Below are 26,035 nucleotides of genomic sequence, written 5' to 3'. Positions count from 1 at the left end.
ACAGTCCTTCTAATTACTTGTCCAGATTACCTTCACGGTGGGTTGTGTTGTGATTTTCGGATTATACTCTACTCGAAAACACACAAAAAATTATGTTTTCGGTCCATTTCATCCCAACATTTTAATCTGATCATCACAGAAAATTGTAGGCGTTGTTCTTGACCATAACTTTAACTTCATGAAAAATTTCAAAGCCATTAGCGCGATATTTCTCCCTCCAATGTGGTAATGGGTTACTAAATAATATCTGAATACGTAAGCACCTGTAAATATTTGACTGTAACTCCCACATCTGAGTAGATACATCACTATATTTGGTATCAATTTAAACGCCAACCACTCCTCTTGGATATGCTATCAACTCCTGGGGTCTACATCCTCCAGGAGTAAATATATATGCCATAGAATACAAATGTTGTCATTTTTCACACAAAAGTCAGGGTCCATTTGACCTGCTAAATATTGACCGATCTTTATCAAAACATGCATGCTTATTCTCTGGCCCAATCCCCTTCTCCATGCAAAAATTCGCGGTGTTTGGGCCATAATTGCGGCCTCTGGAGCGACCAGAAAAACCGACAAAAATTTAGTATTTGGTCCATTTCATCCCCTAAATATTAACTGATCTTTTCCAAAAACAATAGGGGTCTTCATTGGCCAGAACCCATCCTACATGCAAAATTTCGTGAAGATTGGTCCATAACTGTGGCCTGTATCGTGTTTACAAATTATAATGGACAGACGGACGGACGGACGGACGGACACACATGTCTAGATCGACTCAGCTAGTCGAGATATGACGATCGGTATACTTAAAGGTGGGTCTAGGACCAATATTTCGCGGCGTTACAAACATTTGGGGCTGCACAAAGCTATAATACCCTGACAACATAGTTGTGTAGGGTATAAAAAGTGAAGGTAATGTGGTATACCACATGATGTTAATGTGGTATAGTATAATTTTCACTTCCAATTGATATCTTATATAATTTATTGTTTTTAATGAATGTGAGTTAGCTCGAGATTTATGTCTGTTAAGATTTTTAACGGATACGTTGAGTGGAACATTAATTTTTATTATATAATAATGTCTACACATGACAATATTTAATCTTCGTACGGAGAAGTAGTTTAAATCCCATGGCCTTTGTTTTCCTTCCTTGTGATACATGATATGCTCTCGTAGAGGACAAATGTTTCAAATAGTAATAAAATTTTGTCTTGTGCTGGCTTTTTTTCATACAGACTCAAGGTATACCACATTACCTGCACTTGTGTTCCCTGAAAAATTGTCTAGTTTTTTATCCTAAATTGGTAAATATGTGGTGCAATCGCGCATATTATTTGATTTTTAGTACTTATTGATTATTTTAATGCTTTCATAATAAAGATTAAAAAAAATCTGTAAAACAAAAATTTATTTTTAAACTTCAACCGAAAAAAGTCAATTTCATGAAAAATTTAATTTTTGCTACTGATTTTCAACGTAAGTTAAATAAATTAAACAGATCATTGCTATCTTATTTTTTTGAGAACAGCAAACTATAAAACATGTTTCAGTTATTCTAAAATTTTCAGTTTACAAAAAAAGTGACTATACCACATTACCAACCTGTACCACATTTGCACCACTTCCTATAAATGTTAATAAAATATTAGCCATTACATATGATCCATGGTCAATTTTTAATTAGATGCATTGTATTTAATTTGATGAATTATATTGTCAAAAATTACAACCTGTTTGTCAACTGGTTCCTTATAGCTGGTAAAATTGTGTTAGGTCATTTACAAACAAACGGGCTGGTCAAGCAAAAAAATTGGACCACAATTTGAATTTTTAAATTTGTATTAAAAAATTCAAATGTTTCCAAGAACTATATATTTGGCTTTGAAATCTAAAACATAAATTTGTAACAAAATTCTAATTTGCATTTAATTACTTCTATTCTGAATATTCGATAATACCCGCTGATATTCACATTTTCAAGTCCTAATTATAAGCTACGCAACTATGTTGTAAGGGTACTATTGGTTTGTGTGGTCCCAAGAGTTTGTAACGCCGTGAAATATTGGTATCATATCTCGACTAGCTGAGTCGATCTAGACATGGGTGTCCATACGCCCGTCCATCTGTCCATTATAATTTGTAAACAAATATGCAAACTGACAAACAGACAATCTGACTTGATAAAATTTTATTCTGATCATAATTAGATTAACTTCGGGTAATGTGAACTATGCGTTTAATGTGTACCACCCCCATATCTCACTTGTGATAGTGCCGCCTTGATGTATGTTTTCCTAATTAGTAAAAATAAACATCTAACATGCTAGTTAAAACGTTTTAAAAATCAACATCGGATAGGGCCGACTCTATTATACCCTTCGCCACGTTCGGTACATACAAAAGATGCTCATATGTACAATATCCTTTAGATAGAATAGACATAGCATCTTTGGAGGGTCATTGAAAAGGACTCGAACGAAATTACCGTGAAGTACATAGATATTGGAAGTATATTAAAACAAAAACAATCGGACAAACAAAACTTCGCATACATTAATTTGGACCTAATTCAGTACGATTTGCAAAATTTTGTGCCAATCTACCTAAATTTGGCTCTTTCTTTCTCCATTTACATAAAATCAGACGAAACTATATATGTGAGCTACATCTAAAACTGAACCGATTTTAATGAAACTTCGCATACATCAATCTGTGCCTAATTCTGTATATCTAAATCTGAACCGATTTTCTTCAATTTCAATAAGGTTCGTCCTTGGGTATGTGCCACATCTCATCCAAATCGGATCATAAATGCGACCTGTACTTTGTTCACAAAAATACATTGACGGACGGACAGATGGACATTCATAAATCGACTCAGAAAGTTATTCTATGCATATTCTCAATAGGAACTATGGGTCTATCTCGATTTCTTTTGCCTGTTACAAACATATGCACAAAAACATAATACCCTGTGCCACAGTGAAGGGTAAACAAAATATTGTATTATTGTAACGACAGCCTTATGGCTAATGAGGGTATATACACTTTGATACGGCAAAAATGTGTCTCATAGAAATATGAGATCAAGTCCAAAGATAGGACCCATTGGCCCACTCCTTCTGGTACCTCCCCCACAAATAGTCAACATTTTCAATATTTCTAAATTCAATATTAGGCGAATGGAATGTCCGATTTGATCCAAGCTTCGCACAACCCATGATCTTTACGAAGTCTAGACCCGAATATGGGACCCTCCTTCTGGTACCTCCCCCACAAATGTTCAAATTTTTTAATATTTCTATATCCAATATCAGGCGAATGGAATGTCGGATCTGAACCAAGCTCTATACAACCTATTATCTTTACCAAGTCTAGCTCAAGTTTAAAGATGGGACCCAGTAGTCCACTTTTTCCGGTATCTCCCTCACAAATGGTCAATATTTTATAAAATTTGATAAACAATATATCCGAAACATCGTTGATAAAAACATATTTCATATATAAAACTAATAATAAAATCTGTGTGTAATTCCTGCGCAAACCATAGGCTGGGAAATATATCTGTCGGCAACACCGACTGACACTTTCTTACTTGTTTTCTGCTCCTTTAAGTCTTCAAAAACATGTATGCAAAATTACAAGTCTTTAACATAATGTATGCTTATTTGCCAATCGTAAGGGGGAGTCCCCTTAAATTATGTCCTCACAGAGAATATATTTGTAACATATATTTCATACAATATTCATTACTATTCTCCGTCATCAACATTATTATCCATAAATGTTATAAACACATTATTGGATCAATTCGAAAAATATTTCCCACAACAGCAATTTCTCAATTTATATATTGCATGCAATCTTTGTTTATCAATCACATATTATCGAAAAATTAATTAGTAAATGAATATGAAATGTTCCAATATATGGTTTCTGTTGAAATAACCGATTAGCATTTCTTTGTTTTAAAAGAACGTAATAAATTAAATATTATTTAATTCATAATACCTCCAAGAGACCTATAAATACAATATTTCCCACGGTATTGTCAACCCACACAAATTAAATTATGGAAATAAAAAGAATGATATTCACAAAATGTATCATATACATATATCAAAATGTCAAACGAATATATCAAAATCTCAAAATTTCAAACGAAATGCCTACAATTAAATTGGAACAGAATACAATTAACCCTTGAATAGCTGAAAAAGAATATTATAAGAAAAACAAGTTTTAAAAATTAAATACCTCCATGGGTTAATCGTTAAATAATATTTCTAATTTTTAAATACAAACTTTCTTTCTTCTAAGTTCTCAAGGAGACTTAAATATTAATAAGTTTTGACACGCAACAGAACCAACATGCATTGTCTGATAGACAGACATTCGTGTGACAAACAAACAGAAATCAATTGCATTTATTTGTTTTTTTATTTTCGACTGTGAATAATTTAAATGTACTACAACTGTTGTCTTTTTAGACAACTCAGAGAACATTGTGGGCATTGACCCAAAAGAATATATTTTTTGTCTATTAATAACACGTTTTTTGGTGTTTTATTAAAAAAAGACAATTCATCGAATTTTTCGGAATTCTAAATGAACGAAACAAAGAGAAGTCGTATACTTTCTTGTATGTAACAAGGTATGATGACGTGAAATCCGCATTTTTATTGACAAATTACTTTTTAAACCACAAGATTCAAATTTTTTTGTTCTCAAAAAGAGGTAAAAGACAAGTTTATGTATTTTTTTAATTAAAGAGAATTGTAAATAATTTATTTAATTATTTATTTATATTATGTGTACCTAAATATATTTCTATTATAAAATTCTTACAGACTGAACGATTTTTTTTTCATCTTTAGTTGGTTTACATAAATTTTGGACTATAAGGGACTATGTTTGGATGATTTAATGCCCAAAACAATTTAGTATGAAACACGGGTCCATAATAGTTATGTTAATGTGTGCGATTAATAAATTAATTTCAATTTTTTACAAAACTTCTGATTAGTATAGCACGTGAACATTTTGTACATTTTAGCTATACAGTCAACGCCCGGTATAACGAGTGATATATTGTCAGGCCCTTACGTTATAGCGACAAATTTGTTATATCACGAAGTTTTTTAAATTGCCGAGTCGACTATTTTTCTCATTCCTTATATACCGAATTCGTTTAAGGGGACCCCCCCCCCCCCCCCCCCCCCCATTCGGGGTCAAAATTTTTGTTGACATAATTTGAATCTAAACTGATTAAAGAATGTCTCTACAAAATTTCAAGTGAAAATCTCAAGAACTCTTGAAGATATATCCGATTTATTGTGTCCGCATCAAGTGACGGCTGAAGGGCTTCTCAAACTTTAAACGCGTTTTTCTCTAAACATTTTTTTGCGAATGGTTCCAAATTTTGCAACGTTTCTCTGGGAGTGTATAGCTCTCGTATGAACTAGGATAAAGCCAATCGGTGAAGATCTTCCTTATTTTTTAACTTGTTTTTTGGTCAAAAATCGGTGATTTTCCAAAAATATTTTTTCAAAGGTCCACCATTTTGTTAATTTTAGAGCGAAGCCAATAATCCTAGTTCATACGAGAGCCAGACATGTACTCTTTCTAACACCGTTGGAATTTTCGGATTCCGATGTTCCATCGAGGAGTTATCATGCCCGCCATCAAAAATAAGGACTTTTCTTTAATTACAAGAAACAACAACAAAGCAATAACAAAAATTTTTTGTAAATTATCTTTTTTTATCTTTTAAATCTTCAAATATATATGTGCAAAGTTAAAACCTTAACAAGCGTTGGTATTGATTTACCAGCCCATTAAAAATCTTAAAAAATTAAAATCGAGAATGGGTGGGGTGCCCTTAACTGAGTATTCGTTTTACCGGGCGTCGACTATATTTTCATATCATTAATAAATTAATACAAATAAATTATTGTTTTTAAAAATAAAAACTATATGCTCTTCAACATGTGCGATTTAATTACTCGATAAATTACTAATAATTATTTTGTTTACAATGACATAATAATGTAATTTAGACAGAAGTGCGACAGAATTTTTGTTTGTGATTTTATGGCTATAATTAATTTGTGTAAATTTATTTAATTATCGAATGGGAATTACAAACTTTAATTGTGTTATTTTTCTAGGCATTGGGTTTCCCGTTATTTTCAATAGACTAATGAGCATTAGAGTCAATTTTACAAAAAAAATATACAGTATGTTAAGAATGAGTTTACACACAGATTATTATTAAACGCTTTCCGAACGCAGTCGGTCTAGTAAAAAAAAAAATACGATATTGACCCTAAAATTAGTTTTTGTTTTTTTTTTTAATTATTTACGTTTCGGATGAGTTTTTTTTTTTTTTTTTTTGAGTTTTAGTCTATTCTGACATTCATAGTAAAACTTAATGGCGAACATTTCTGTAGAATATTCTGAGCAGCTTTAACCCCGTTTTGAACGAGTTTTCAGTCATTTCTGGAAAAGGGGACCGAAAAGACCACTTCAATGAGTGTATACCAAAATATTCCGCCATATTTTATCAGTAATATTGCCGAAGACACTATATACCTAAAATGCAAGGATTTCAAGAAATCATAATTCGAAAATGATCAATCTTGATCAATTCTGGAAAAGGGGGAATATTGCCCCCCCCCTTTTTTTTGGTTACCTCCCGACGTAAACTTTCAAAACGCCGATACACGTGTCTTCTTTTTTTAGCCCCTCTTTCATAATCTGTTGGAATTTCTCGGTAAATATTTTTTGTGTTGCACAGTGCAATCATTCATTACGGTTGGTTGAACTGCCAGAACTTAATTGAACGATAATAAGTAACTGAAAAAGGTGAACGACCTAATTCATTAAAAAAAAAACAATCTAGTTCGTTCGATCACTGAACTAAACGAGATTGCCCAAGACTAAATTGAACATATATATATATAAATCAGTATCTCAATTATATTCCAAAATCGATTCTGGGATCTAACAATCCATTAATTTTTTACCCATTTTTATACCCTTTACCACACATTCCAAAAATAAAAAACCGTAAGGAAAATAGTAAAATCGGACTGGGCCGACTCTATGATACGCTTCACCACTTTGGGTATATTCAACAGATGTATCCTCATTGACATAAAATTGAAAGAACTTAAATATGTGGTCATTATTTATATGTGAACTGACTGGCATCAATCCATACGCATGTCATTCTGCAACCTATGCTAAATTTTGTAAATCGATATTACTTTTTGCGACATGTTGTGTCAATCGACCTAGCTTTGGGTCTTTAGTACACCATTTACATAAAATTGGGCGAAAATATATATGGGAGGCATATGTAAATCTGAAGCGATTTCAACAAAATTTGGTACACGTAAGGCTATTCTAACTTCAGTACATTGTACAAAATTGTGTGCCAATCGGCCAAACTTTTGGGTATTTAGTGCACAATTTACTTAAAATCGGAAGAAAATATAGATGGGAGCTATATCTAAATCTTAACCGATTTGCGCGAAATTTAGCACACATTATTCTAGTCTCAATTTTTTACGCTATGCCAAATTTCGTGAACATCAAAAGAAATATAGGATCCTCAGTGCACCATTTACATAAAATCGGATATATATGGGAACTATATCAAAATATGAACCGATTTTCACGAAACTCAGCACACATCATTCTAGACACAATTCAGTGCGCTATGCCAAAGATCAAATCGAATCATATATAGGGACATTGACATAAAATCTATAGCTATGCCTAAATCTGAACCGATTTTCAATCAACTTCAACAGGGTTCGTGCAATCTGTACTTAGTTTGCAATTTAACATCAACAGACAGACGGACATGCGTAAATCCACTCAGAAAGTGATTCTATGCATTTTCTCAAAAGGAACTCGTTTCCTTTTGCCTGCTACAAAAATATGGTGAAGGGTATAAACATTTAGCTCCATTGTTACTTTTGAGGAGTCGATGTTTGCTTGCCCGTCCGTCTCCCTGTTTGTTCGTGTATTATTGTAAACAAGTCGCCTTTATGATCTGAATGAGAGGAGCTTATTTATTTGACCCCACCACAAAGTCGCAATTTTTGTCCTATTAAAACGAAAGCTTCAAATCTGTCTCGATTTAGATATAACATATCCCACATATATATTTCGATCGATTGGTATAGCTACCCCATTGTCTGTATTTGAAGATTTTAGCCGTATTTGTGCATTGAAGTTGCGGTACAGGATGAAAAACTTTGCTGGGGAACAAATTTTACCCAGGCTCGGAATATACCGCCCCATTTGGGGTATATTTAAGGTTTTAACTACGTTTTCCCACCATATTAACAGTAAAATAACATTGCGAGATTTTGAGGACTCGCATTCATACATGCAAAATGTTATCAATTTATGTCCATGTTTTGAGCTAGCCCCCTATGTAATGGTACCAGTCCATTTTCGGCATTTTGAAAGTTTTAGCCGCCCCCGGAGTTTCTTCGAGGCTGATATACATTTTATAGTTCCAAGTTTTGACATATATTGACATTCCGTGTTTTTGAATGGTGAAAAACATCCTAGGAGAATATATTCAATATAGGTTTATGTTTGGTCACAGCCCTCATAGAAATATCCCGCCCCATTTTCGATATTTTGAAGATTTTATCTGCATATCACAACTAAAGTGGCTGTCAAGAAAATTTTCAATATAGCTTCATATTTTACATAGTCTCCATACTTATATCCCGTATAATTTCCTGTATATTTAAGTTCCTTATTCAGTTTTCAAACCTAAATATCTACCCTTAAATATTAACCAATCACCGCCGAAAATTATAGGTGTCTTCCCTGACTGCAACCGCAACTACATGGTTGCAGTCTTAAAACCAGTGAGCGGATCAGTATTGTCAGATTGGGCCGACCACACACAATTGAGCGCCCAGTTTCTGCGACTCTAAATTCCGAGCCTGGACAATATTTCGCGATATTTGCACTATTGACATCTGTAGCATCATTTGACCCGCTAAATATTGACTTTCATTCGACTTGTCTTCCACATGGAAAATTTGTGATGTTCGATTTATAATTGTATTGATTTGACATAATTTAAATGTTTGACATAATAATAAATGTTCGGTCACCGAAACACCATCTGATCATCACCGAAAATCGAAGGCGTCTTCCTTTACCAAAACCTGAACCTCATGCAAAATTCCTAACCATCAGCGCTAAATTTCCGCCCTAATACTTAAAAATAAAAGAATACAAAGATCCCGGTAATGTTTAAGTATAACTCTCGCATCCGGTTACCTATATCAGTATATATCAATTCAAAGGTCAACAACACGTCTTGGATATGCTATTAACTTATCGGGTCCATGTCCTTCTGGCTTAAATATATACCCCATAGTATGCAAATGTTGCCATTTTTCACATCTAGGCGCATTTGATCCGCTAAATATTGACTGATCTTCACCAAAAGTCATGCTTATTCCATAGTCGGGCGCATTTCTCTGTGTAAAATTTCGTGATGTTCGGGTCAAGAGCGACCAGACAAAAATAACGTTTTTGGTCCATTTATAACCTAAATATTAATGGATCAGTACCAACAAATAGGAATCTTCTTTGGCCTGAACCCATCCTATATGCAAAATTTCGTGACGATTGGTCCTAACACGAGTTATGATCGGTATACATAAAGGTGGGTCTTGGACCAATATTTTGAGGCGTTACAAACTCTTGGGGTTGCACAGAGCTATAATAACCTTACACCATAGTTCCCTTCGCAACAATAAATATTTGGGTATAACTCTTATAATTGAACACACACATCAATATAATTAATATCAGATTAAAGGTCAACGATCCCTCTGAAACACAGTAAACTTGTTCGGATCACATATTCAGGGCTAATATTTACGCATAAAAGACAATTTTTGTATTTTTTTGCACAAAAGCCTTTGATTTGATCTTCAAAATATAGATGGAACTTCATCAAAATAGCCACGCAAATTGAAAGTTTGAAAATCACTAAAAAATGCTATTCCTTTCCCAATTTTAAAACAATTGCGAATTTTTCCAATTCATTTAATCTAAATCCAATTCCAATTAATCAAAATCAATTTGTATCCCATGGCAAAGGTACATACAGACCAACTTCATTTTTTTTGTTTTCCATTATCAATTTTAATCGATGACGATTGTCTATTTCACAGCTTGATATTTTTTACCTTTCAAATACTGCTGCAGTTGTGGCCCAAATACCACACACAATTGTTTCAATTCAAATTTGTTGTATTTATTATCTTTGCAATTAATTAGAACAATAATAATATAAATAATTAAAAATACTGAAAACAAAAGAGATGCATATGAACTTCCTCGATTGAGTTACCTCTCACTGAAACCAATTAATTGACAAACCACTTTTCCTCTTCCACTCAATTTGCAATAAATTAAAATGATCAATTAAAAAAAATGTATCTAAAAAAATTAGAAACAACGAACCATGCCAGAAATAATAATAATTCACATCCTATTTAATTGTTAACAAACACTTTACGCGAAATTTGTTTGAACACACATCCATCAATGATTTTTTTCTCATTCTTAAACAATTGAATTGACCGACCGCCCATGCCATTAATAAACTTATCGACAAAATTAATGAAAGATTAAATGCCATTTTTATGTTTGCTTCTAAAACAAACACTTCATAAATTAAACAAACGTCCAATGGGCGATCATTGACTGCATGGACGGACGGATGGACGGACAAATAGACAGACAAGAAAAAACTGCACACAAGTTATAGCAAACAGTCACGATCTTGGTATTGAATGAAAAAATGCTAATAAAGCAAACTAAGTAACAACAGCAAGTTGTCGGAATAATGCCAAAATGAATTTAAAATATAAATAGTAAAAAAAACAAATACGCGAAAATGTAAAATGATATTATAACTATTTAATCCGCTACAGACATTAAACATGCCGCTATACTTAAAGAAATGCCAACAGATGTACAGACGGACGTACGTCTGTTATTAAGCACACGACCGAATATGCAAAGTACCTTAAAGCTCTCTTAACAGTGGTCTGGAAAAGCATTTTTTTTTAAATTGTTAATTTATTCAATTTTCTATTCAAGAATTATACTTCAGGGTTCCCGGGGCCCATCCAGAATTTGTTTATACCCTCAGCTTTATTCACTTTAGTACGGCAAAATTGTGCCTCATCGAAATGTTGGTTTTAGATTCAATTCTTGGCATACCTCCTCCACAATGGTTCAAGATTTTTATACCCTCCACCATAGTATGGAGGGTATATTAATTTTGTTTTTCCGTTTGTAACTCATCGAAATAATCATTTCCGACCCTATAAAGTATATATATATTCTTGATCAGCGTAAAATTCTAAGACGATCTGTCCGTCTGTTTAATCACTCTAGCGTCTAAATGAGTTGAGATAGATCACCAAAATTTTGCACAGAGTCGTCCTTCCTCATATAATGATATGCCCAAATATTCACTATTTCCTACACTATGTAATCAATATTGTTCCCCCTCAATACCAGAGATGGCCTATCAGAAACAGTGACGTAAATGACATACATTTCCGACGTATAATACATACGTCAGAAACGTCGGAAACCTACCCAAATCCATTAGGTTTCTGACAAAATAGCTATTTCCATTAATCAATTTGGAAATTACGCATGCTTTATTCAAATTAATATAAAATTTCAAAATTTTCTTCTCAAAAAATTTAAATTTTTTTATCAGTTCTTGTATGGAATAGTCAGATATATGTAAAAATAATATATATTCTTGAAAATAACTGTGTATGCTGATAATATTGAAATAAATGACTTTTACTACATTTATTACATTTTATACAGGTATATGACGTTTTCGACGTTTACACCTTTTTGACAGTCGAAAACCTAAAAATTCGTCACACGGACCATCCCTGCTCAATACCCTCATATAACTTTGTAATCTAAATTACAGTAGTTTGAGGATTTTATGCTCTAACATGCGTTATCAGTATCAGTCCACTTTTTGGATCTTACAGATTTTAGGAAAAATCCCCATTAAAAATTGGTGTACATAATGGTTTACATAAATCGGTTTGTAGAATTATCGGTATATGCCCACTTTTTGGTATGTTCCCTATATTTTCATTACATGTATCTGTCAGTATAACTATGTTCGGCCCGGCCGAACTTAACGCTTTTTCACTTGTTAATATCTATAAATTCAATATCAGGCGAATGGAATGTCCGATCGGAATCAAACATTGTACAACATTTTGTCTTCACCAAGCCTAAAACAAGTCCGAAGGTGGGATCCATTGGTCCACTCCCTTTGGTCAACATTTTCAATATTTATAAATACAATATTAGGCGAATGAAATGTCCGATTTGAACCAAACTTTACACAACCTATTATGTCTACCAAGCCTACAACAAGTTCGAATGTGGGACTCGTCGACCCCCTCCTTTCGGTACCTCCCTCACAAAGGGTTTAATGTTATATTTGATCAACATTAATTCCAAAAACTCTTTGATAAAAACAAACCATAGGCTGAGGGTTATACCCTTTTGTTTTAAGGGTATTAAAGCTTTGTGTGGCCCCAAGAGTTTGTAATGCAGCCAATTATCATATTTCATCCATCTGTTCATTATAATCGTCAAGAAATGTTGCATGTAGAACAGGTTCTGGCCAAAGAAGTCCCTATGGTTTTTGGATGAAATGGACCAAAAATTGTATTTTTGTCTGGAGGCCAGAATTAGGACCCGAACCTCACGAAATTGTACGCAGAAAAAGGGGTATGACCATGGAATAAGTACAACCTTTTTATTAAGATCAATCAATGTTTACAGGGTCAAATGGACCCAAACTTTTGTGTGAAAAATTTCATTTGCATACTATGGCCAATATGTTTGAGCCTGAATGACATGGTCCTGGGAAGTTCATAGCATATCTTTACTTAGCTGGCTTGTTACAGAACATTTGTTCCATACGCCGAGCTTAAAAAAATATATCCGCCGGACTTGAGCGCAGCTTTTCAAATTTTTAGACAATGCTTCGAGATGTTGTCCTTCACTTGATCTTTCCGTCGAATTTGTGTCCTTCCCCTTTTAGGTGATCCATCAGTTGGCCCGCTTTTATATGCCATTTGAGCTAGGGCATCCTCATCCATTTTCACAACATGACCTAGCCAACGTAGTCGCTGCAGCTCGATACGTCTGACTATGCCGATATCATGGTTCATTTGACGGCGATATTCACCGTCAACGAAAATCGGCTTACAGAAGTTTCGGGGGATTTTTTTCTCTTAAATACTCCTTATAACAGCACGGGTAGCATCAGCGCCTTGTAGAGTGTGAGTTTGGACTGGCGGGAGGTGGCCTTGTTCCTGAAGTGCTTATTTAGCCCATAGTAGCATCTGTTAGCCACCCTTTTTTTCTTTTCTCCACCGAATTTCAAAACTGTTGCCATTTATTTATGGCGATACCTAGGTATATAAAATTTTTGACTACCTCTAAGATGTAGTTCTCAAGTTTCGCAGTTGGTCCGAGTCTACTTCACGTCTTGCGCCTTCATATCATCAACTTGGTCTTCCTGTCATTTACTGTCAGACCCACTTTTTTACTCACATAGTTCCGTGTTGATTCGGATGAAAAATATATATAAAGGAACGAGATCAGAAAAGGGAACGAGATAAAATATGAACGATATCAGTTGAAGGAACTTTATTAATTAAGGATCAGGAACTAGTTCCGATCGTTTCTTTCTCTGAATAGTTCTAATGAACTAGTTCGTTCCCGAACTACCCAACTCTAACTTTCGCTCACACATTCTCAATTTGTTCATCGCTCAATTTATTGTTACCGCTCGCAATGTTCGACCCATTATATCGATGTAATCGCTGTGATAAAATATGGTCTATGATGGATTTATCAGGTCTGATGCCGCATTGGTATGGTGCAATAATGTCGTTGACTGTTGACTTCAGTCGTTCACACAACACGCAGCATATCACTTTATATGCGATGGGAAGGAGACTTATTCCTCTATAGTAGTCACCTATGCACGGGACACAGTTTGCTGAGGTTCCAATCATTGGGCATGCATTTCTCCTGAAAAATACCTGACCACCAATCTTAAATAGTTCGGCTTGTAATCAGTCGGCACCTGCTGATTTATTGTTCTTCAGCCGATTAATTGCTATTCTGACCTCATCTTAGCTAGGTGGTATACAATCTATACCGTAATTTCTTATTGGTTCTGGGGTATATTCTTCACCACCACTATTTGATACGAGAAGCTTTTCAGAATGCTCCTTCCAGATCCTCAGCACGCTATCTGTATCTGTCACCAGGTTTCCTTCTTCATCTCTACAAGAGGATGTGCCTGCACCAAAACCTTCGGTTTGGTGTTTTAGTTGGTGTTAAAATTTTAGGACTTCATTCTGACATCTTGATTTGCTCACGCTCATGTTTTTCTTGTTATTTTATATATTCTGAAAATACGTTTCTCCTCTCTCCTTTACGCTGCGTTTTTCGCCTCAGTGACATTACGACACTCCTGATCGTACTATAGGTTTCTTGATGGTGGTTTTTGGTACCCATGTGTTGCTTTTTTGCAGTTTGTAGGGAGTGGGCAATTCTTTGACATTGTGCTTCTATATTACTATCGGGACAAGGATTGCCTTCGTCAAGCAAGTGGGTAGGTTCAGCGAACTAGATTTCTTCTATATGTTGTGTTTGCAGCTTTTCAACGTCGAGTTTGCGTGTTACATTAGATCGCACCTTTGCTGCTATATTAAGACGGGTGCGAACCTTGGCTGCCACAAGGTAATGGTCCGAATCGATATTCGCTCCTCGGATCGATCGAACGTCTAAAACACTGAATGAATGCCTTCCGCCCATCACAACATGTTTTATCGGGAGAAATATGGTGGCCTTGTGTATATCGAGATGCCTGAATCTGGTGCTGCTAACTATCATATTTTTTGCTGCCGCGAATTTAATTTACCTCACGCCGTTGTCGGATGTTTCTTCAGGGAGGCTGAATTTTCCGACGGTGGGAGCAAAATATATATTTTCTCTTCCTATTTTTGCATTAAAATTTGGAATTTGAATGTCATGGCCAGGGCATGTCATGGTCTGTTCATCTTTGTCTTCCATCGGAGCATGATCGCAAACAAGACTGATGTAGAAGAACTTCGCTTTTATACGGATTATAGCAATTCGCTCATCTACTGGAATGAATCTGAAGACGAGGTCTTTTATTCTCCTTATAACCATAAATCCGCAGTCAAATTCATGTCTCGTTTCAATGCAGCTGTAATACAGTGCATAATCGTCTGATTTACTTACGCCAGTCTCTTTCCATCGCATCTCCAGTAGGGTAATAATATCGGTATTTGTACTTCTTGAGTACATCCGCCAAAGCGAACAAGTGCAGATCGTGGTCCTTTATATGTTTGCGGGGTTCGTCAACATTGGAAGTGGTTTGTTTTTCTTTTTCGTTGCTTTTTCATAGTAGGAAGGTTTTACCGAGTGTGGGAAACTAACCCGACGCCTCAACCCATTTTTTATAGCGACACATATCAGCTCACTATTTCAGCGGATGATGAAAATAGATACCCCAGGTGACACCGGTGTGCCATTTTGAAGCCAATCAGAGCCGTTGCTTGGTACCTATCATCCCCTACGTCACCCACATCGATGTTGGTCGTTGAAAAAATATTTTACAAAAGTCCAAGCCTATGTTGGTCGTTGAAAAAGAGATTTAAAAAAAATTCACACCTATGTTGGTATAGCCGGTAATATTCTTAAAACATTTGTCCCTTGCTGGCCACTATAGAAGACCGAAAGAAACAAATTTTAAATGGGAAACTATTTTGATCATGATCAGTCAATATTTTGTGGTTCGAATAGATATGACTTTTCAGAAAACACTGTGAAACAAATTAAGTGACATTTCAAAGAAATATTCACACAAATATTTTGTTACACTAATAGGTAACTGTCAGCTGTTAAATGCCAGTAAAATTAAATACAAGTCAAAACAAATAAAATAGAAACTAAAGGAATAAGTCGTGACTGATTTATTACAGAAAAGTTATCGAACTTATAAATCCAAGTAAAATAAATAGTATTGCCATTCTCTTCAACTAAAATAATATGTAAATTAATTTGATAACTGCACTGAGGGTCCTTTACAGTTTTTGATTAACTGATATCTTGTGGTGTCAAGTCATGTTTTTTACCTTTCCAAAATATTTCAAAATCACAAACAACTAAATGTTATTTTTTTAATATTTATTTTCAGGGTCGCACATTTGCCTCAATGATAAAGAACTTTTTATTGCTCTCCGGTCCTTTAAATGATGTCTATTTGCCATTGTATGCCACCGAGAAGGGAAGTAAGTAACTGAAAAATAATCGTTAGACACTAATGTATAACCATTAAAATTTCTCTGGTAATAATTAGAAATATTAAGTAATTGGAAAATTTTCACTTTTTCGTTTGCAATAACCATGTTTTTTGATGTCATAATTTAACGGATATTAATTTTTTATTATTGTTATTGTTCTCCCATCACGTTTTCTCTAGAAAATGCCTACAATGAAACACTGGAGACGGTGAAAAATTCATTCCCTCAATATATTCGTGAATTGGAGGGTGTAGCCGATGGTGCTCAAGTTGAATTTCATAAGGTAAGTAGTACTAGAAGTTAATTTATTACAAGGGTTTTTTTCACTCAATTCAAAACAAAATAAATATTGTAAATAATACCGAGACGACTTGTGTGTCATATTTATATTTCTTATCTGCTATAATATATAAAATAATAGATTATTTAGCACATGCTGATTGTAAAGTGTCGTACTTATTATAGTTGAATTATATAACTCGTGAGAGGGTGTCGTTGCAGTTTTCAGACAGATGTTAAGTGTTTTATAAAGAAATATCAAGTACTATTTTGTTACAATATAACAAAATCAGTAAGAATGGTATAACAACGTAAATTTATATATGAAGGTTAAATTTTTGATATTTTTTAAAAATCCTCGCCTAGTGGTTGAAAAAAATAGTTTTAAAAAATCTATGTTGGTTTTTGGAAAATATAGTATAGTCGGACGGTGCCGACCATATGATACCCTACACAACGAAAATCTAACTTTCTGTGGCTCTATTTTCTGAGCATGGACACGATATTTGTACCATCTTGACCGACTAGAGGCCAACAAATATTACTAAGTTTTAGTACAGCCCTTCCAATTACTTGTCCAGATTCCCTTCAACGTGGGTTGTGATGTTCGGCTTTCAATTGTGGCCAATAGTGTTACTAAATCTATATTTATGTGTGTACGAATGTAATATATGGTACTATATTTGGTACAAATTTAATTTATAGGTACTAATCTAGCTGGAATCCTGGAAATTTATATTAACATTACCGTCGGAGTGTATGATTGGTATATGTACGTAGTTTTGGAAATTTGTTACTTATGTGTACGAAAAGTACTAAATCGTACTATAATTGGTACAATTTGGATTTGGGTGAACCGATAGAGCGAGAACAATAAAATTTGGAATCAGCATCACTGTAGAGGTGTAGGATTGGAAATTAATACTTATGAGTACTAAATGGTACTAAATTTGGTACAATTTGAGTTTTAAGTGAACCAATAGATCTAGCATCATGAAATTTGAAGTCAGGATCACTGTTGAGGTGTAAGATTGATTTATGTAGGATGTTTTGGAAATTGGTACTACTATGTACTAAATTTAGCACAATTTCAATTGTGGGTGAACCGATAGAGTGGGAATCCTGAAACTTGGATTTGGGATCACTGTGTGGATGTAGGATTGGGGTATGTAGAAAAGAAATAATGTATGCTAAATGGAACTAATTTTGGATTTGGGTGAACCTTTATAGCACGAATCAGGAAATTTGGTACTAAATGGTACTCAAATTTAATTTATGGTCGATATTAATTTGTGGATTGTTTTTTTCTGACATACGCAGTATTTCCAAATTCACTAACGAAGTTGAGGGCATATGCTAGTCTTAATATATAAAAAAGCTTAGTGTTAAGTGAGTGAGTGAGTGACTGAAAGATCATCGGCCAGACGAAACGGCTAAAGCTAGAAGCATGAAATTTTGAGTGTGGGTTTTTGTTGATGTGTAGGCGTGAGATAAGTCTGGGTTTCTGGAAACTCGAACTAGAAAGGTACGAAAAGTACTAAAAATTACCAAATATTGTAGCCTTTGTATTACGCGAACGGGAAGAGCTAGAATTCTGAAATTTGTAATGTGGGTCACTGATGGAATGATAGAAAGATGTGCAAAAGGGTTTTTGGAAATTCGATCTATACGTGTACGAAAAGTACTAAAATTTACTAAATTTAGTTTTAATTGTATATATATTGAACATATAAAACTAGAATCTTGAATATTTATATGGAATACAGTGTTTTGGTGGTGTTGATGTATGAAAAGGGTTTAAGAAATTCGTACTTATGTGTATAAAAATTACAAAATGGTACTAAATTTGGTACTATTTGCGTTTAGTTGAGTGTATAGAGATGGAATCCTGAAAAAAGGAGTTAGGACTACTATTGGTGTACAGGATTGAGGTAGCTTTAAAAAATCGTACGTATGTGTACGAAAAGTACTAAATGGTACTAAATTTGGTGCAAGTTGAATTTATGTGAATAGATAGAGCTGGAGTCTTCAAATTGGGAATTAAATTGACTGTTGGAGTGTAGAATTGAGGTAGTTTAGGTATTTGAAAATAAAATTACTGTTATAGCACATGATTGAGTGTTGGAAATATAATTCTGAATGTTGCAACTTATGTTACCGTGGTAGTGTAGGAAAAGTGCAGAATGGTACCAAATCTGGTACAATTTGGGGAACAGGCAGAGCTGGAATGCTTAAATTTGGACTTACGATTAATATTTGAAAGTAGGTTTGGAATATTGAGATACAAAAATTACAGAATGGTATCAAATCAGATATAATTTTGGTACGAAAAGTACTAAATTTGGTACAAATTGGACTTTGGGGAAATAAGATTACTGTTAGAGTGTATGATTGATGTAGTTTTAGAAATTCTCATAGAAAGATACTAAATTTGAAACAAATTGGATTTGGTTGAATCCTGAGATTTGGAATTTAGATTATTGTTGAAGTGTAGTATTGAGCTATGGAAACAACTTTGGAAACTCGAATTTATGTGTACAAAATAGTAAATAGAATAGAAAATTCACTAAATTTGGAACAATTTGGATTTGGGTAACGGAGAGCTGGAAACCTAAAATTTCAAATATGGGTCACTGATGGAGAGTTAGAGAGAAATGCCAAAGGGTTTTTGGAACTAAATTTAGTGGTGGTAGTGTTATGGAGGTAGTGTTGAAAATGTGTAGTTATGTGTTCGAAAAGTGCTAAATGTAAGTAATGTGGAACCTGTACGAATTTGCTGAAATATGTAATTGGAATTCTGACCTATTTCTTTGTAATGGAAATAAGAAAGAGATGTCGGAAATAAGTGTTTATGTGTATGAAGAGTACTAAATGTTAATAAACTTGATATTAGATGTAGGAATAGAGGTGGAATTCAGAACTATAGTATAACAAATTATACAGTATTTACGATTTCCATATGAAATAATATTTTTTGTTATTCCCTTTCCGCATACGAAGTAGCGGGCACTTTGCTAGTAATATATAAATACGTAAGCATATGCAAATATTTAAGAGCACCTACGAAAATATAATTGGTATCAATTTAAAGGTCAACCAACTCCTCTTGGATATACTATCAACTTCTCGGGTCTATGTCCTTCGGGAGTTACTATATATACGCCATAGAATACACATTTTGTAATTTTTTACACAAAAGTCAGAGTCCATTTGACCCGCTAAATATTGACCGATCTTTATCAAAACAGGCATGCTCATTCTTTGGCCAGATCGCCTGCTCCATGTAAAAATTCACGATGTTCGGACCATAATTGCGGCCTCTGTAGCAACCAGAAAAACAGACAAAAAATTAGTATTTGGTCCATTTCATCCCCTATATATTAATCCATATTTACCAAAAACAATAGGGGTCTTCATTGGTCAGAACCCATCCTACATGCAAAATTTCGTGAAGATTTGTCCATAACTGTGGCCTGTATCGTGTTTACAAATTATATTGGACAGACGGACGGACGGAAACACATGTCTATATCGACTCAGCTAGTCGAGATATGACGATCGCTATACTTAATGGTGGGTCTAGGACCAATATTTGGCGGCGATACAAACTCTTTGGGCTGCACAAAGCAAAATATAATACCCTAACACCATAGTTATGTAGGGTTTTTTTTTCAATTAATTAATTTAATTTGGAAAGGGGCGTATAAGTGTTGTCAACACTTATACGCTTCCATTTTCTTTTCTTACATTCTAATATTAAATATTGGTATTAGTGACAAAATATTTTTATTTCATTGATTATGACAAAATGTGTGTATAAATATGAAATATTTTTTAAGACATTCTAAATATTCAATTGTGAAGGTTATCCAGATAATTAACTTCATAGAGAAATGAAACTCGTAAGTGATGTAATTAGCAAATGCGATTTATTTCCCCCCTCCCCATTTACGCAAATGATATATATGCATATTTGATTTAATGTGAGTTTTGCATATAGGTTTTAACATAATTAATTTAAACAACACAACTGAATGTCATTAACATTTCCGTTTTTTTTTCGCAATACTCGTATAATTTATGCAGGTGGTCATATTAATTACAGAAAATATTTTGCTATGAATATAATCATAACTTGTAATAATAAATGTCAGTCAAAATGTTGCTGAGATATGAGCTGTTAATGAAATATTTACAGAATAGTACCAACAAGTATTTCTAGCAAATATTTTATGAGACTGGATAGATATAAGTCGGCGAAGGGATATCCTGACATGGTAATTTTATTATTGTCACAATTTCAACTGTTTTGGCTCGAAGGGCTCAAAATTTTCTCAAACTTGATTTCTTAGCCCTTGGGGAAAATACCGATCCCAAGACCACTAAATTCTTAAGGTAAAGACCGCCTAAATAATTTATTTTAAATGATTTTTTTTTTTTCAATATTTAATCTTTTATACAACAAGCAAAACCTCCCCCTACGACACTACACTCAATTGAATATAACTTTTTTATTCAATTTTTTTAAATTATCTCATTTATTTTATTAAATTTATTATTTACTTTTATTAGTTGTTATGGAAATAATAATTGAATTAACACACATTCCATAAATTTTCATATAACATTGCCACGGTTCACAATGTGCCAGAATGACTGACATAATTATTATAATTCACTTCATATATTCTAAACAAATTACAATTAATGGAATTGTGTTTGAAAAAATATTTTTCATCATAAATACTTGATTTTATTATTAATGCGTCAAAATAGTTGTTTTTTTTTTTAATTAACGTGTTACTCACACCGCTTCTATGGCAGTAATAAATTGGTACAAGAATAAAATATTTTTTTTCAGAATTGCTTTAGAAAGCATTATGAAGTGTGTTGGATGTTTTAATTTAATTGAACGCATAAATTAGAAATTTAAATAATAAACAAGAATATACTTACTCGTAAAAATTGTATATCCGCATCCGTTAAATAAAAAATAAAATATAGGAAATGCTGCAAAGAAAAAACAAACAACATATGAAAACCAGTGAGCGGAGCAGTATAGTCGGACGGGGCTGACCATACGATACCCTACACAACTTTCACGATAACTAACTTTGTGTGGGTCTACATTCTAGCTTGGGAAATATTTTGCGATATTTGCACCCTCTTGTCCGGCTAGAGGTCAACAAATATTACTAATAATCAGTACAGTACTACTAATCACCTGCCCAGATTCCCTCACCGTGGGTTGCGATGTGATGTTCGGCTTATAATTCTGGCCAATAGATCGACTCAAAACACACAAAAAATAAGTTTTCAGTCCATTTCATCCCAAAATTATTAACTGATCATCACCAAAAATTATAGGCGTTGTCCTTGACCATAACTGGAACCTCATGGAACAAATCAAGGCAATCAGGGCTATATTTCCGCCCTCCAGTGACGTAATGGTTTACTAAATAATATCTCCCACATCCGAGTACATACGACAATATAATTGGTATCAATTTAACGGCTAACCTCTCCTCTTAGATATATTATCAAGTTATCGGGTCTATGTCCATCAGGAGTAAATATATACGCTATATAATACAAATTTTGTCATTTCTCACACAAAAGTCAGGGTCCATTTGATCCGCTAAATATTGAACGATCTTTATCAAAACAAGCATGCTTATTCTTTGGCCCGATCCCGTTCTCCATGTAAATTTTCGGCCTCTGGAGCGACCAGAAAAACCGACATAAATTTTGTATTTGGTCCATTTCATCCCCTATATATTAACCGATCTTTACAAAAACAATAGGGTTCTTCATTGGGCAAAACCCATCCTACATGCAAAATTTCGTGAAGATTGGTCCATAACTGTGACCTGTATCGTGTTTACAAATTATAATAGACAGACGGACGGACGGACACACATGTCTAGATCGACTCAGCTAGTCGCGATATGACGATCGGTATACTTGAAGGTGGATCTAGGACCAATATTTCGCGGCGTTACAAACTCTTGAGGCTGCACAAAGCTATAATACCCTGACAACATAGTTGTGTAGGGTATAATTAAAAAAAATATTTTAGAAAGTGAAAAATGTTAAAATGTTTATGGATGTGGATAAAAATATGAATATTTAGTTTTGAAAATAGTCACAAATAATGTACACTATACTTCACAATACTGAGAAGAGCCTTCTTCTTTTAAAATATTTTGTACAATCAAAGTCATCAAAAATCGAACTTATTCCTAAATCATTAGTTTTTTTTTTTAAATTATTTTAAATGTACTTTTTTTAATACAAAAACGCATTGACCATTAAACCTTCTAAAATAATTTAACAACAAAATATTGTTCTAATTTACAACTGCACATAAATGCCTTGAGGAGTATGTTAATTGACAACAGCAATAATATATTTTCAATTAGTAGTAGACACAATAACTAAATCCAAAACAAATTATGAATTTATTGTAAATTGAGTATATATGAAGTCAATTAGCAATTATATCTGTCATGTTATTGAGCTGCCACATTCGACAATATTATATGAAATTTATGGATTGTGCCGCTTATTGCAATAATTATTTCAATATTAGTAATAAAAATAAATAATACATTTATTGTAAATTAAACTAATGAATTTTTGAAGTGAATGTGTAGTATTGTCAGGTGACTCCTATTTGAAATCAAATTTCAAATTAATAATCTCGAATTGAATAATGAAATTTTGAGAATTTTTAGGGACCTGTCTTGATCTTTTTTCTTTTGGAAGTATTTCAATAGGGATGAAATGATCTATAGGCTTGGACTTCTTTAAGAATATTTTATTAGGAAATCAAGATTCGTAGACACAAATTATTAAGAAGAATATGTTAAAACAATATTTTATTTTAAAATATTTTTAAAAAAATCCACGCCTTGTTAGTCGTTCAAAAAAAAACATATATATAAAATCCACGACCTGTTGGTCGTTGGAAAAAAATCTGCGCCTATTTTGGTCGTTGAATAAATTATTTGGTGTTGAAAAAAAAAAAACTATTTTTAAAAATGCACTACTATCTTTATTCTTGAAAAGTATATTTTTAAAAAATCGACTCTTATCTTTAACATTTCTTACTGAATATTTTATTAACAGATCAAGATTCATAGATGCATTTTTAAGAATATGTTAAGAGAGAGATGGCTCGAGTATTTTATAATACTTCAAAAGATATACAGGTGTATTAATTTTCTCTATTTGAATGTTGACTGTAAGGGCGATGCTCATTTGAATGAGTTTTTAAGTCAGTGTTTATACCCTTCACCACACTGTGGTACAGGGTATTATGGCACAAAGACATAATACCCTACCCTATATGTTTGTAACAGGCAAAAGGAATCGAGATAGACCCATGGTCCCTTTTGAGTATATGCATAGAATCACTTCCTAAGTCGATTTACGCATGTCCCTCCGTCCGTCGATGTATTTTTGTTAACAAAGTACAGGTCGCATTTATGATCCGATTTGGATGAAATTTGGCGCAGCTCACTTATTTGGCCCAATTGAAGAAATTGAAGAAATCACTTTTCAAATGATCACAAAAATTCAAATAACAAAAATTAATTTCAGCCGAGCACGGCTAGGGCTCGAACCTAGGTCCTCAGAGCAACACAGATGTTGCCAAGACCGCTTAACGTTCTGAGCCATCAACACTTCCAAAAACGGTTGCGCAAAAACATGTGTATACCAGGAAGCAATTGTAGGTGTGTGGATTAATTATCCATCGCTACAACAAAAATCTGCTTTGAAAAGGACTGTTCCTAGAATGAAGACAAATGTCGAACTTTGACAAATTTGAATTTAATTCGCATATGCAAGTTTCGCATCAGGGCGGAATAAATACAAGTTATCAACGTACGACCTTTGTAAAGCCACATAGCCCAATATGCCTGATGAGCCGCTTAACCAACGGCGAAACGCGTCGCATAATGGTGGGTACGTAGGTTCTTCTCCTGGCTTTCCTTTTCATTGCAAAATTTAGATCATCAAGCTCGACTCGAAAGAGTATAAATAATCACTTAAAAAAAAAAGAAAATCGAAATATATATTTTCATATCTTTCGATTTGCACGAAATTTAGTGTAGGGTACTGAATTGAGGCTAGAATAATGTGTGTCAAGTTTCGAAAAATCAGGTCAGATTTAGATAGATTTCAGATTTTGTCCGATGTAAGGTAAATGGGGCACCGAAGTCCCTATATATGAGTTTAGGATGACGTGTGCCAAATTTCGAGAAAATTGGGTCAGATTTTATGTATAGCTCCCATATATAATTTCGTCCGATCGAGAAAATCGGGTCAGATTTATATATTTTCGTCCGATTTAAGGGAAATGGGTCTCCAAAGTCCCTATACATCTTTCAATTTGCACGAATTTGGCATAGGGTACTGAATTACATCCAGAATGATGTGTGCTATGTTTATCTAAGATAATCGGTTCAGATTTAGATTTAGCTCACAAATATATTTTCGTCCGATTTAATGTAAATTCTGCACTAAAGACCCAAAGTTTGGCCGACCAGGACACAATAATTTTCGGTGATGTTGAAATGATATTTAGGGGATGCAATGAACCAAAAACATTAATTTTGGCAGACTTAAGTCGCTCTAGAGGCCATTATTATATGCAGAACATCACATATTTTACATGGTGAAGAGTATTTGAATAAAAACGACTGATTAGATAATAATCGGTCAATATTCCGTGGGTCAAATCAACCAAAACCTAAAGTCAATTTTATATTTTATGGCGTAAATATTCAACTCGGGAATATAAGATTTCGAAAATATGCCAGTGTTAAAATGTGGAGCTGTTGATCAGGAGGGTGCAAATATCGCGAAAAATATAGAACCACAGACTGTCCGACTATTTTACTCAGGATATAAGAACAATTAGAGTGGATATTTAAGAATATTTTATTAAGTATCTAAGGACGGGTGGTTACATACATATAACGCTACACCTCAAGGATGGGTCTTTTGCGGAGCTTGAGCACGTGCTGCAACTAATTTGGGAGCAATTTAATATTTTGGATTCTCATTGAGTAGAAAATTTCTCTATTAAAAATTATCAACATTTGGGAGCGTTTTTAACCGAATTGGCTCCTACTAAAAATTATCAATATTGGTTAAATTTTTAGGGAATCCCCCATATAACGCTACGTCCAATATCCATTATTCGGTATTTTGAGAGTTTTTGGCACTTTTTCCCCCCAAATTTGATTTTTCTGAATTTCGATATTTTGAAGAC

At 33.8% G+C, this 26,035-nt stretch overlaps 1 protein-coding gene across 1 annotated transcript in view; it reads left to right on the top strand.

The window, feature by feature from the left end:
* Positions 1–26,035, top strand: part of LOC133327791 (beta-alanyl-dopamine/carcinine hydrolase) — a 37,310-nt gene that overhangs the window by 533 nt on the left and 10,742 nt on the right. The window contains exons 2-3 of the mRNA XM_061536327.1: positions 16,368–16,461; positions 16,653–16,756. Coding sequence (XP_061392311.1) covers positions 16,368–16,461; positions 16,653–16,756 — 198 coding nt within the window. The remainder of the gene's footprint in view (positions 1–16,367; positions 16,462–16,652; positions 16,757–26,035) is intronic.

Source organism: Musca vetustissima, unplaced genomic scaffold, assembly GCF_032173495.1.
Source record: "Musca vetustissima isolate MV318-11 ecotype Yass unplaced genomic scaffold, APGP_CSIRO_Mvet_v1 utg20579, whole genome shotgun sequence".
In the NCBI taxonomy this organism is placed as follows: Eukaryota; Metazoa; Arthropoda; class Insecta; order Diptera; family Muscidae; genus Musca; species Musca vetustissima.
The sequence above is the reverse complement of the archived record's forward strand: the minus strand, read 5'-3'. Positions and strand labels throughout refer to the sequence as shown.